At 44.2% G+C, this 13061-nt stretch overlaps 1 protein-coding gene across 1 annotated transcript; it reads right to left on the minus strand.

Moving 5' to 3' along the window:
• Window positions 1-8426: 8426 nt before the first annotated feature.
• Window positions 8427-12559, minus strand: TMEM52B (transmembrane protein 52B). The gene is made up of 5 exons (XM_009868278.1): window positions 12512-12559; window positions 11862-11905; window positions 10232-10270; window positions 9122-9288; window positions 8427-8677 (listed from the first exon to the last, which is right to left on the minus strand). The coding sequence occupies exons 1-5, from the start codon at window positions 12557-12559 to the stop codon at window positions 8427-8429; spliced, it is 549 nt and encodes a 182-aa protein (XP_009866580.1).
• Between the last annotated feature and the right edge of the window lie 502 nt (window positions 12560-13061).

Raw genomic sequence — 13061 nt, forward strand, 5'->3', positions numbered from 1 at the left:
ACCCAATAAATAATAAAACAGAGAAATAATTAAAATATTTTTTAAAACATTTTTTTAAATCAGGCAGCAAAACAAACATTCGATTGAGCAACGCCGCAGCCCTCCCCGCCGGCAGCGTGACTCAGGGGTTATAAATACAGCAGGAGCGGGTACAGAATCCACCCGGGACTGCGCCAGTGCTCCTCCCTCTCGGCGTGGGGCGCCTGACCTGTTCTTTAAGCGGCTGTGAGACTCAGAGACCAAAAAGAGAGAGAAAAAAATGAAAAAAAGCAGCTAGTTTTCGTGCCCGGCCCTGTTGGATTTGTATTGTTGCCCTAACATCTCGGTTAAACAAGGGACAGAGAGCGTGTCACATCATGTGGCAGACCAGATGCATGTTACAAACAGCAGACGGTTGGAGGGAACAGTCTGCAAACAAGCCAAAATAGCCAGCCAATTTTAGCCCGGTTACTCAGCTGATGCATACTTGGAATATCTTTGGTTTTTCCTAGAGGCAGTTGGGCTCACGATTATTTGCTGACCAGCGAAAGAGAAGGTGTTAAAGAATGGATCAACATGCTCAAATCGGCAAAATTAATTGCTACCCTGGGGAGAATGAATTATTAATTCATTCATAGTGTATTAATTCTTTCTTTGTGTGCTTCATCCAGGGAGGCAGAATTTTTCCAGGGATGGTCTTTTGTTTGTGTAGCAGTTTTAGTTGTACTGGTAGGGGCTGACTGGGACAGCAGACTGCTTCGGATGAACAAGATAACTGCTGAGGCCACACCAGTGGCAGCAGTGAGAGCATCCTGGTTTCCAGTATTTGTTTCAACCCTGTGCCAGTGTTGCCTCAGAATGAACAAGGCTAGGAAAAGGCCATGTTGCTGTTTTGCTGGCACTCTGCTCCTACAGTGCAGTATGAATGGAGAAATCGGAAAAAAAATCCAGACGATAGCAAAAAGTCAACTTGTAATGTGACGAAACTGAATAGCCAGCTGCATGCTCCTTAGTGGTAAAAACAGGATGATGAAAACATAAAGCCCTGGCCTTTTTCTAGAAGGAGTCATATAAATCCTTTAGGCTGCCCCATGAAACTCATGGGACTAGTGGCTCTATCCGATATATTGATATGCACACTTGAGTTGCCTGCCAGGTGGGACTCACACTGCCACCAGAGTTATGAGGGGCCTATTACAAATCCTCACAGCAGATTTGGGATGTCAGTTTGTGTCCTCTGCCTTGGAGAGAGCTGTTTCCTCTGAGTGAGCTGCTGGCCACCACCCGCCTTGGCACTCCATAGCACTCTGCTTGTTCAAATCGGAGGCCTTTTGGGAATGCTTCCTCTCAAAGTCCTGGCACACTGTGAACTCTCATCTTGAACATAAGTAGGAGACATACAGAGGAAATACGTCTACTTCGTTGCAGATAGGCTCAGGTGGTGGTAGCTCTCAGATAATCACAGGAGTGTAAATGGGCATGGGATAGAAATTTCACCTACACTTACATTCTAAATACGTACAGCTGAGCCTGTCCCTCTAAACTGCTTTTGCAGTCTATGGCAATAAATAGGCATGTTGAGGTGGGATTTTTCTCACCTGAATCATGACATCTACATTTGGATGGCCCAACTGTGCCTCCGAGAACTTTGGCGGGTTCTTTAGTGTCTAAGCCTTTGCTACTCAGTATGGGGTAAGTGTGACCAGGTCCCACACAGCTCAGTGGTCAGCTCCAACAGGTGCATGCCCAAATCTCTAAAGGATAGAGCAGCCCAAAGTGGGAATGGCATAGACTGGGATGTCCCAGCCTTCGCTAGTTGACGTGCATAAGGTTTGTACAGGAGGCATCATCAGCTTGTTTCTGTCCCTCCTAGGACATGTTAACATTTCCCCATGATTGCAAGGGCTATCAGAAGATGTCAGAAGGGTGAATCAGAAGGAAGGCATTATTTTTGTGCAGTACCAGAGTGAATAGTCTAGACTGAAAGTATCCCAGGGTTCAGACCTGGGGAAAATTCTGGTTTAGTGGCATTGCGCCTTTCTGTACCACCATGTTTGCCCTCCTTGCTTCCTAACCACCCGCAGCATAGCAGTTGCTAAAGTGTATTAAAGCTCTCTAGTGATGTTGGTGCCTCTTCCTCAAGGATAAGAAGAAGAGGAAATTTTCTAGCCTGTTTCATCCAGGCTGTGAACACATTCTGGCAATTTTAACAGACTGATCCCAAACTCCTGTTGTCCTATAGATCACTATTTCTATGTCTAGGACTACGTACAAGCAGCTGAGCATCTAGTTGGAATTTCCATTTCTAAAATCAGAGAGGAGTTTTAGGGTTCTTCCCTGGTCTGATGCAAAGACATGGTCTGCGAGCGCATTGCTAGGCGAGAGCTCTCCTCCCCCAACAAATCCCACGTGAGGATTACAAATCTTCTTACTGAACTCTTCCTGCCCCGATGATGCAACCCTGGATGTGCAGCCACAAGCTTCACTCCTCCCACTTCCCCGAGTCCTCCCCATCATGCACTGAAATCCCAGCCCTCTACTCCAGCTCAATAATAAAAGTAACGTCACTGGCGCAGCAGCAGGCAGGAAGATGATACATGCAGAAGCAGTGACAAACAGCTAATCATCTGACTTAGAGTTCCTGTTGAAATGTCAGCCCATGGGCATGTGACAGACCTCACTTCTGGGTCCGTGTGCTAGAGGGAGGAACTGGAAATGGGGCTGGCTAGTTTTCCTACCCTGGACTGACAGCACAAAGTGATCCTCCACAAAGTGTCAAAACAACATAGTCTTTTTTAATCTAGAGTGTTAGAACAGCTCTGAGCACATAGTGTATTGTGGTGTCTGCAGCTCACGTAGGCAGAGGTTCACTCTAAGAGGGATTCCCCAGGAGTTGCTAATGCTGTAGCCGTAGAAGCAGGAGATAAAAATATTTGCACAGAATCTAGTGGCAGGATTTGTAGCCTGTGCTCCACCACACATCGCTCCAGGGGCACTGCTAGGAGCTCTGCAGAAGCTACTGAGAAGTGAATCTAGCTTACGTAGCTGTGAATTAAGGACAAAAATATTCATTATTTGCCCCGTGTTCTTGGAGATGTCATCAAGGTGGACGTCTCTTGGCAACCCCTTGGAGCTACTGTTCAGCTGCCTATAACTCTGGACTCATAGAATCATAGAATCATAGAATGGCATAGGCTGGAAGGGACCTTAGAGATCATCTAGTCCAACCTCCCTGTCATGGGCAGGGACGCCTCTCAGCTAGACAAGGCTCCAACTCCTTTGGATATTTCTTGCATTAGTACCTCCCCTTGGGGCCTTATTCCATTTGTGCGTCCATAGAATCACAGAATCAAAAATGATAGTGGTTGGAAGGGACCTCTGAAGATCATCTAGTCCAACAGCCCTGCCAGAGGCTGACTTAACTTTTTTTTTTAAAATCTTTAATGTGGATTCAGCATATCAAGGCCTCACTTGTCAGAAAACTTCTGCTTTGTAGTCTGAATGATGATGAAACCCCAGAGGGCATCTCTGGTAATTCTGCTCTGTTTTATGTCCATCTGTGGCACAGCCCTTGTCTGGTGTCTCTCCTGCACCACTCGTGACTGGTCACCGGTTTCACTCAACACTGGAATAGCAGCCTCAGTGCCAGTACACACATATTGGCCCTGAGTGAGGGCACAGGATTAGTCCCTTCCAGCAAACAACAGCTAATTGTGGAGATGCTTTCCTTTCCTCAAGGAAATGGCTCTGTATTGTCTATACTGGACTGCTGCCTCACTGCTCCATTTTCTACAGCTTCTTCTTTTTTACAAAAAAGCTGCTTTTTGTCCCAAACTGATTGCATGGGCCAGCCTCAGCTCAAGATGCTTAAAGGCATGCAAATGCTGTTATCAGGAAATTAAGGAAAACACCTTGATGCACAGTAAAAAGCAGCCATGAAGGACAAAACCCCAGAACTGAATATCAAAAGTCTTGGATTGCTTTGCTCCAGCCAGTGATTCAGGGTGCCCTGTTGGGGACAGGTGTCTTTGTTACTTGCAGTCATGTGAAAACAACAGTGGGGCCAGTGGGGTGTTTCTGCAGATGGTCCTTCTCGAGTACCACATGTTCTAGGTGTACCTAAGGGTGACATGGGCAAATTCTTTGTAGCACCTCGTGTCGGTGTACTCTCGTTTTCCCCATGTGGCTCCAGCCCAAATTACGTGTACGCTAAGAGTAGCCAGTGGAGACTGGTTGCTCTTTCTGCTTTGAGATCGCTTGTCCTGTACGTGGGTCCCACCTTTTCCCTAGGGTTTGATCAAGGCCTGAGGGAACAAGCCAACCGAAGCAAAGCCAAGGGTCAGTGGCTTGGTTATGGTAGAGCTATCTTCAGTACTTTGTGCATAATTGTCCCCATCTAGAGGTGGAATACTGGGGCTCGTGTGATGTGTAGGCAGCTTGACAACATGGTTAAAATCTTTAAAGTGCACGGGAATCTTTGGATGCAGATACTTAATTATTCATAATTAAAGAGAATTGCTTCTGATGGCATTCTTTCCCTTGTCATGCAGGGTGTTGGAGTGCTCTGTAGAAAATGGGCACTGCAGCCAATAACACCAACTCTGCACAGCAGCTGAACAAACTCTAAAATTATCTAAGGATTAAAAGAAAACTTTCCTTTCGTTTCCAATGTATGTTATTCTGTATTTGTGAGCAATTCATGTCCCTGTTGCTCTTAAGTGTGGGGGAAAGAGCTGCTGCTTGAATATTTGTTTAAATATTGCATGAAAGTATTAGTTCTTTATGTTTCATAATATTTAATGTTTAATTTTCAATATGAAAGCATAAAAGATTTTAAAGTGCTTATTGGCTGATACAACACACAGAATATACTCAATGTCCAGACTCAAAACTGAGATGGAACCACCATTAATGGAGTAAAAAGCCCTGCTGAGTAACAGCAAATTGCAGTACTAAATAGCAGTTTATCTCGTAAATAAGTAAATTTGCTTGGACTTGGTCCTGTTTTTTCACGAAGTACATGTGATTTTTATCGACTCTCGTTTTTATTTTTGGATTGTTTGTGAAGGAAAGAATCTCGCTGAATCATAACAGACCTGAGGGCATGACTGAAGTGTCTCCAGTCACTGACACCTGGTTTTTGCTTTCATATACAATCTTCTGTGGTTAAATAGAGTGTCTGTAGGTCTGCTTTTATCCTTTTTTTTTTTTTTTTTTAAATCAGGTGTTCTATGGTCTCTGAGTGCTTGTGTGAAGTCAGTTTGGTGGTGTGGGCTATTTAGAGAACAGCGGACATGTTTTGAACAAGCCAGGCGGCCTGTTTTTAGACAGGTTTTAGGCCTCACTTGACAAGAGTTTGTGAAGGACATTGTGAAGGTCACTAGCTGTGAGAATATGCTGAAGCAAACAAAAAGAAGGATCTGTGACTGGTGTATATGACTGAAAACAGAAACAAACCCAGGCTGCAGGTGGGGAGAAGAAGAGCGAATCAGCAAAGGAAAACAGCATGTGAACAGGAGCATGGACTGCGTGTGTTTGTTGTTAATAGCCAATCAATATAGAACATTTAGAAAATAAGGACATTGTGAACTGTATATTAACCGTGTTAGTCCGTTAATAAAGTGGCATTTGCTTGATCACATTGATCGTCAGCAGTGTCTGTGACTTCTGCGTCAACATGGTGGGAAAAAATCCCTGAGGAAGTGAGGTTACCTTTATCAGGGTCTTTAGTGACAGGATGAGAGAGTAACGGTTTCAAAGTGAAAGAGGATAGATTTAGGTAAGATATTAGGAAGAAATGCTTTACGACGAGGGTGGTGAGACACGGCAACAGGTTGCCCTCCCTGGAAGTGTTCAAGGCCAGGTTGGATGGGGCTTTGAACAACCTGGTCTAGAAGAAGGTGTTCCTGCCCATGGCAGGGGGGTTGGAACCAGGTGATCTTTAAGGTCTCTTCCAACCCAAACCATTCTATGATAAGTTATATCTATTATTATTGACACTTGCAATATTTTGGATGTCTTGGTGGTAAAAAAGCTTGAGGGTACCTTCTCTAGCATCTAAGAACTAAGAGTGAGACAAGCAAAGAAAGTTGTGAGCAGACAGGAAGGGACAGGAGAGTTAAGACCACTCTGGTTCTGGTCAAGGGAAAACCAGTGAAAGTAGCAGAAAATGCTCTGGATATGAGTGACCTGTAACTTCTCCCTCTGAAACTGAGAAAGGAGATAGCAGAGATGCCTTAAGAAAAGTATGTCCAGCAGGTCTAGGGAAGTTCTCCTCCCTCTCTACTCTGCCCTGGTGAGACCTGCAATACTGTGTCCAGTTTTGGGCTTACCAGTTCAAGAGCGACAGGGACCTCCTGGAGAAAGTCCAATGGAGAGCTATGAGGATGATTATGGGACTTGAACATCTCTCCCGTGAAGAGAGGCTAAGAGAACTGCCGTTGTTTAGCCTTGAAAGGAGACGGCTGAGAGGGGATCTTATTAACATGTATAAATATATGAGGGGTAGGTGTCAAGAGGAAGGGGACAATCTCTTCTCAGTGGTGCCAGTAATAGAACAAGGAATAATGGTTTCAGTTAGAACATAGGAAGTTCTGCCTCAACATGAGGAGAAGCTTCTTTACTCTGAGGGTGACAGAGCACTGGCACAGGCTGCCCAGAGAGGTTGTGGAGTTTCCTCCTCTGGAGACTTTCAAAATTCGCCTGGACGCGTTCCTGTGTGGCTGCCCTAGAGGATCCTGCTCTGGCAGGGGGGTTGGACTAGATGATCTCTAGAGGTCCCTTCCAACCCCTGACATTCTATGATTCTATGATTCTATGATTCTATGATTTGGTGCAGAGGAGGGGAAACCTAAGAATTTTAAAACTTCGTTTTACATTGCACATCTTAGGAAAAAAAAACCACCACAAACACAAACCCCGATGTAATAATTATTGGAAATTACTCAAAACTGCGCATTTCTGTTTGCCAGGCGGGACTGCTGCCCCGTGGAGCAGGGCTGCCACCTCGTGGTGGCTCGAAGCTCGCAGGCAGGAGGAAAGGGGTGGAAGCGGCGGAGGAACGGTGTATTCACCCACGGAAACGGTTGCGAGGGCTTCCAGGGAGTTTCTGGGCTTGACGGTGTTTGACGCAGGTTCATCAGATCCAAATGTCTCCGCTCGCTTCAGGCTTTTGCTGTGGAGTAAACAAGAGCCTTCCCGGAAATGTTCTGCAGCCTGGTGGAAAAGTCAGGCTTGAACTGGACTTCAGAGAGTAGCTGATGAAATAGGTTACTCTGGTAGATGTTCCACTAACACTTGTTATTATTATTTCAAGCATGCTGTAGAGCCGAAGAGACATAATCTTATATACCACTTATTTTTTTCTTCCATTCCAGTTTATCACTCATTAATGGCAGAGTTAGGAATGACTAGGCAAGAGGTTTGTGACCTAGGAAATCAAGACTCTCATTAAGTTCCTTTGGATACAAAATTACTGTAACTGGGCAAAGTCTGGGACATCATCAATGATGTTCTGGTTGTTCAATTCAGCTTTGTGGTGTCCCTGAAGCTATTCTATGAGCCTTCTCTAAAATTCTTCATAGCTGTAATCTCAACAGCAATTAGGTTCCTAAACATATTTGGGGACATGGTCCTTGTTCTGCTTATCTACAAAACAACCATTTTTTCTGTATTTCATAGAAATATTAGGGACAGTGAGAATTTGGGTACTCCAGTAGGAAGGGCCATGCAGATACTTAGAAAGATATGATAACCTTGACTTGTGCATTCACATCAGCATTAGCATGCATGTGCAATTCATTCAAGGCTGCTTATCATTTGATATTCTGCTTTAATGTTTTTAGGTGCTCAAACTGGAGTAGAGACAATACTGGTGGAATTCAACAGTCACCTTCTCACGAGCATGTGATCCAAGAAAATATGGTCCATACCTATGTTCATCAAAATGGTTTGATTAATATTTCTGGATGGTTCAATATATTTGTATTGATCAGGAAAGACTCACAAATGATTTCTATCTGAGAAATGGCTTAAATGTTTTAAACGGTCTTATGATATGATTCTCTGATTTAATTTCATCTGATTTTGATGGCAACATTAAGAATAATTAATAAATGACACAATATGAATGCATGTAAAATATGATTGAACTTTATTTCAGGGGTCATATTCTTGCTCCTCCCTATGTTTAATTTGTTAGCGCAATCGAAATACAAGAGCTTGTGACTACTATTTCAGAATTGTGATACATCCTATACAAAGCTAGACTGTCTTCATTCTCAAAAAAAAGCCATCAAAACATGCTGGATCTGAAACTATTTCAGTCTCTTTTTATACCCTTTCTCATTAGACTAAGGAGGTTAGTCTGATATTCCTAATGCTGCTCAGAAGAATTAGTCTCTGCACTTAACTATTCTGTATTATTTGCCACTCAATAAAAATAAGCACTAGTGCCCTGGGAGGGCTGGCTGGGCATTCTTGCCCTTGGCAGATGCCTGCAGTTTTTCCTCCAGCACTGGATCCAGATCTGGCACTTTCTGACCTGTCTTGGCGACTGTGAATCTGCTCATGTGCAGAGCTTCTTCGTAGACTGGAGGAGTGTCTGGTGCTGAGAGGGGTGGCATTCCCTGTGCAGCATTATGGGAGTGTGCCACGGCTAATATCCTCCTGGCAGCAGGCCCAAACACAGAATGGAGAGCTGAAAGGGAGGAGAAAAAAGCCATTTGACTCATCCTGAAAGCACCATGCAATTAGAGGAGGACAGGTATATCTGCAGCACACAGGCTTTTCTCTCCTCAGAGCCTGAATATTTTTCTTTTCCTGCCCTTTCATCTTTCCCAAAAACAGTGGGGGTGTAAAACCCCATCACTGACACCCCACAATTACTCCTCCCTCAAATGCCACGGAGGCCCCTAGCTGCCCTAATTCCACCCAAACAGGTCTCCCAGCTGATTCACCATCTGGCTGCATTTGCTACATGAAGGTTGGTGAGCACCTTAATTTGTGCAGATGCTGCTTTCCCCACATCCTGCCATGAGTTTCCCTCTGCCAGCCTTGGGGTGCCACAATCTGGGCTTTTTACAGTGCAGCCCCTCACGTTGGGCTGTGCCGAGATTCCCAGCCTCTGTCGAAGCCAACTCACAAGTAATGGTGCTCTGGAGGGTGCTGTCGTGATCAAAAGCAATGACGGTGACCTCGTAGGGCTGAGGAACTGATTCCTCCCCTGTCTGATGGCAATGAAAACAGCATCTCACACAGAGGGAAACCAGGCCACATAGGAGCAGCAGCCCACCAATCACCACCACCAGCCTGGAAAGGGAGAGGACACAGAAATCAGGACAGAAAGATTTTTTTTTTTGCAGGGGATATTTTAAGGTCTCTCCCTGCATGAATCAGGGCTAACCTCAGGGCTAGACATGGTCATCTGGAACCTTATCCAGCAGAATCTGGACAGTCTCCAGGGATGGAGATCCCGTGTGTCCTCTGGGCACCCATGGCAGTGCTGCACCATCCTTGGGGAAAGTATTTTTCCCTTTTGTCTAATCAGAATTTCCCTGGATGTAGCTTGGCCAGTCACCTCAGATCCTTCTGCTGAGCACCTCTGAGAAGACTCTGGCTCTATCTTCTCTCTGCATCCACTTCATGTAATGGAAAACTGCAGTTAAGTTGCTCTCTTAGCCTGCTCCAGGTTGAAGAAACCTAGTCCTTTCAGCTTCTCCTCATACATCATGTCCTCTGGATGTCTGACTGCTTTCTTGTCTCTCCAGTAGACTTGATCCAGTTTGTCAACATCTCTTGTGTACTGAGGGACCAAGACTGGACTACATATTTCAGATGTGTCCTCATGAGTGACAAGCAGAGAGGAAAAATCATGTTTCTCAATCTACTGGCTATACTCTTAATGCAGCCTTGTAGATATCCAACAACCACCATCTTTTTAATCTCATCCTGTTGAGAATTACTAAGGAATCAGATGGAAATTATATTTAAAATGGACCTTTTAAAAGGCATATCATGCCATGAATGCTCTATTAATATTGCTTGCCTGACTGAATTATTATGTGTCATAAAAAAGGAGGCTGGCAAGTCAACATTTGTTAAAGACGATGTGATAGCTAAGGAGTTGCTTTGCTACTGTAGAGCGTTAGTGTCCCAAGGGAAAGCAAGAGTGGCATCACGCTTGGGTGGGTCACATTTTGCTGCTGGAACTGTCTGGTGTGCAGATATTTAAAATAAACATATGCCATCTTACCAGATATACCACAAACGGTCCCACTCCGTAGCTGAACAGCTGAGGACAAGAGGGTACAACATGTAGTTAGCTGCAGAATGCCAAATAAATGAGAAGATCTCTACTATACACTCTCCCAGCTCCTCCCAAGCTCCTCTGTTATACTCCAGCTTCTAAATGGCACAATGGCAAGAAACTCTCTGTGCTTTGTGGAGGAGACAACTGCCCAGCCTCATTGATCTCCCTGTTAGGTGAGTTTGCCTTCTCTTTGGCTCTATCTCTTTATTGTTGCCCTGATATTTGTGCCTGTCCAATTCTCTTTGCAAACGCTAAGGATCTGCATAATATTATAACTTTTGAACTCTCCTTTAACCTATTTTTTTCACTATTAACTCTGCTTGACCCTGTTATCTTTTGCTTTGTTTTTTTCTAACTTTCTCTTGATTTCTTTCTGGACCTGTGGGTACATTTTGGATGCTGTCTTGTATATTCCCTTAGCTTTAGTTAGTAGACCTGCCTGTGCATTTTTAAAGAACTTTTTCAGTCAAAAAATAATCTTTCTAGGCAATTTTTCACATTTGTTCTGCCTTGATTTCTGTTATTCTTACAAATGACGTCACCAAGAGGAAACCAAAGTATATTTCAAATAATTTTTCAAGGAAAGATCAATTCCCAATTTATAATCTCAGTCAAACAAAACTTCACCATAAAGCTCTTATCTGTTACTGTTATCCACATAGGTATCAGAAACAGTACCGCATGATCAGTATGTGGATTAGATAGTAAATAATACATATTCCATAAAAGAGTCTGGTGCAATAAACACCTGAAAAAAAGTGCAAAGATTAGTGTCTACAGAGCCATTGTACTGTCTATTCTTTTATATGGGTCTGAATCATGGGTCATCTACCACCACCACCTGCGACTCCGCAAACGCTTCCATCAGCGCTGCCTCCATACAATCCGAAACATCCACTGGACTGACTACGTGACTAAGGTTACTGTTCTTGAACGGGCAAGGGTCACCAGTATTGAGGCCGTGCTCCTGAGGACGCAGCTGCGCCAGGCAGGGCACGTCTCCAGGCGGGAGGATCACCGCCGCCCTAAGGTTGTGCTCTGTGGTGAATTCATCACCGGCTGCCGCAACAGAAGAGCCCCAAAGAGGAGATACAAGGGCTCTCTGAAACAATACCTCAGTTTTGGCCATGCTGACTACCATCAGTGGTCCACTCTGGCCTCCAATCGGGAGACGTGGAGACACTCCATCCAAAATGCTGCTGCCTCCTTTGAGAACGCACGTAGAATTAGTCTCAAGGAGAAAAGACAACGCAGAAAGAACCGTGCCTTGCCAATACCGCCTAAGGAGACTTTCCGCTGTGCTTTTTGCAGCCGGACTTGCCTATCCCTCATTGGCCTTTTTAGCCATCAGCGCGCTTGTAGCAAGTGAGCCCTTCTCATATCTTTGTTTGCGAAGCCTAGCCATGATGAATACACATTCAAAGCAGCAGAAATTTTGTGTGAGTTTTCAACAGTCACAATTAAAGTAAACTTTTCTGGAAAATGTTATCCATTGTGCCATAACACTGATGTCTACTACTGTTTTTATCCTTCATTGTCTTCTTTACAGAGTGCAAGATAAACAAATACTCACAGTTCAGTGTTGAGACAGCCTTCCTCACCTCTTACTTTGAGGAACTAGGAGGAAACCAAATAAGACTCAGCTAGTGTGATTTAAGTCTTTATCATATGCAACTTTTATTTCTGTCACCTGCACTATTACCAGTCTGAATCTCCTAGCCTAAGGACTTATTGTTATCTATCTTCTATTGTTTCCATCATATATTCTGCTGTAGATTTGAAATTATGGTGATACCAACTGCATAGTTTCACGTCTTAACTTCCAATAGTCATTAAAATCCTACTTAGCGCTGTTCCCAGTACATACCCCTATATCAACTTTTTCATAGGTTTCTCTTTCCCCACCACAAGCTATGACATGCTACAGATTTAGATCCTTCTTCATGCTCAAATATTAAGAACGTTTAAATATCCTGCTTCATATTATACCTGCACTCCTACCCTTCTCATTCCTTTTCCTTGGGTACCCAGACCTTTGTACTGCTGTCCCTCGAATAGCAGCAAATATTCTTCTCTTCTCCTTGTCTGCCTTTTACATGTCCATTTCTTTCTAATATCAGGGAAATGATTGTGACTGTCAATTGATAATACCCCTCTGTCTTTCCGAGGTAACTCCATAACTGAGCAGAGACCCCATAACAGGGAAGTTGAGATGAGGCTTACCTGTAAGAAACACCCTAAAATAAAGCAGATCATGACTGGGCTATGCATCTCCAGAAGGTGGTTCTGTGGCCTCTTGGTGTCTGAAGCTGCTGGACGTCTTCTTGTCTTTTCTAGTTTCAGTTCATCGCCAGCAGTCCGCTGCCCAGGAGAAAAAGCAGATTCCTTCTTGTGCGTTGAATCCAATCTCTTCTTCCTGCTCTACCTCTTTCTGTCCTCCTTGGGATCTGTCCTTCCTCTTTGTTACTGGCAATTCCTGTTTGTTTCTGCCTGTCACCTTTTTTTAAATTCTCTTGGCCTGCTTCTCTCCGTCTTTTAAAGGGATCTCTTAAAGCCTTCCAGTCAGATCAGGAGAAAAGCAGTGGCTACAAGTTCTTGCTTTAGATATTTAACTAGTTCTATGAAGGACATCATGAGATCTCTGCAGACCTGACCCTTCCCTTCTGTGAGCAGAAAGGGTCTCTGAGTTTGTTCATTCCCAGTTATTCCTCTCTCCGCCCCTACCCTGAGGGAGCTGGTTTGAAGGTCATGTTATTGACCTCCTGTTTAAATG

This window comes from Apaloderma vittatum, unplaced genomic scaffold, assembly GCF_000703405.1.
Source record: "Apaloderma vittatum isolate BGI_N311 unplaced genomic scaffold, ASM70340v1 scaffold10544, whole genome shotgun sequence".
In the NCBI taxonomy this organism is placed as follows: Eukaryota; Metazoa; Chordata; class Aves; order Trogoniformes; family Trogonidae; genus Apaloderma; species Apaloderma vittatum.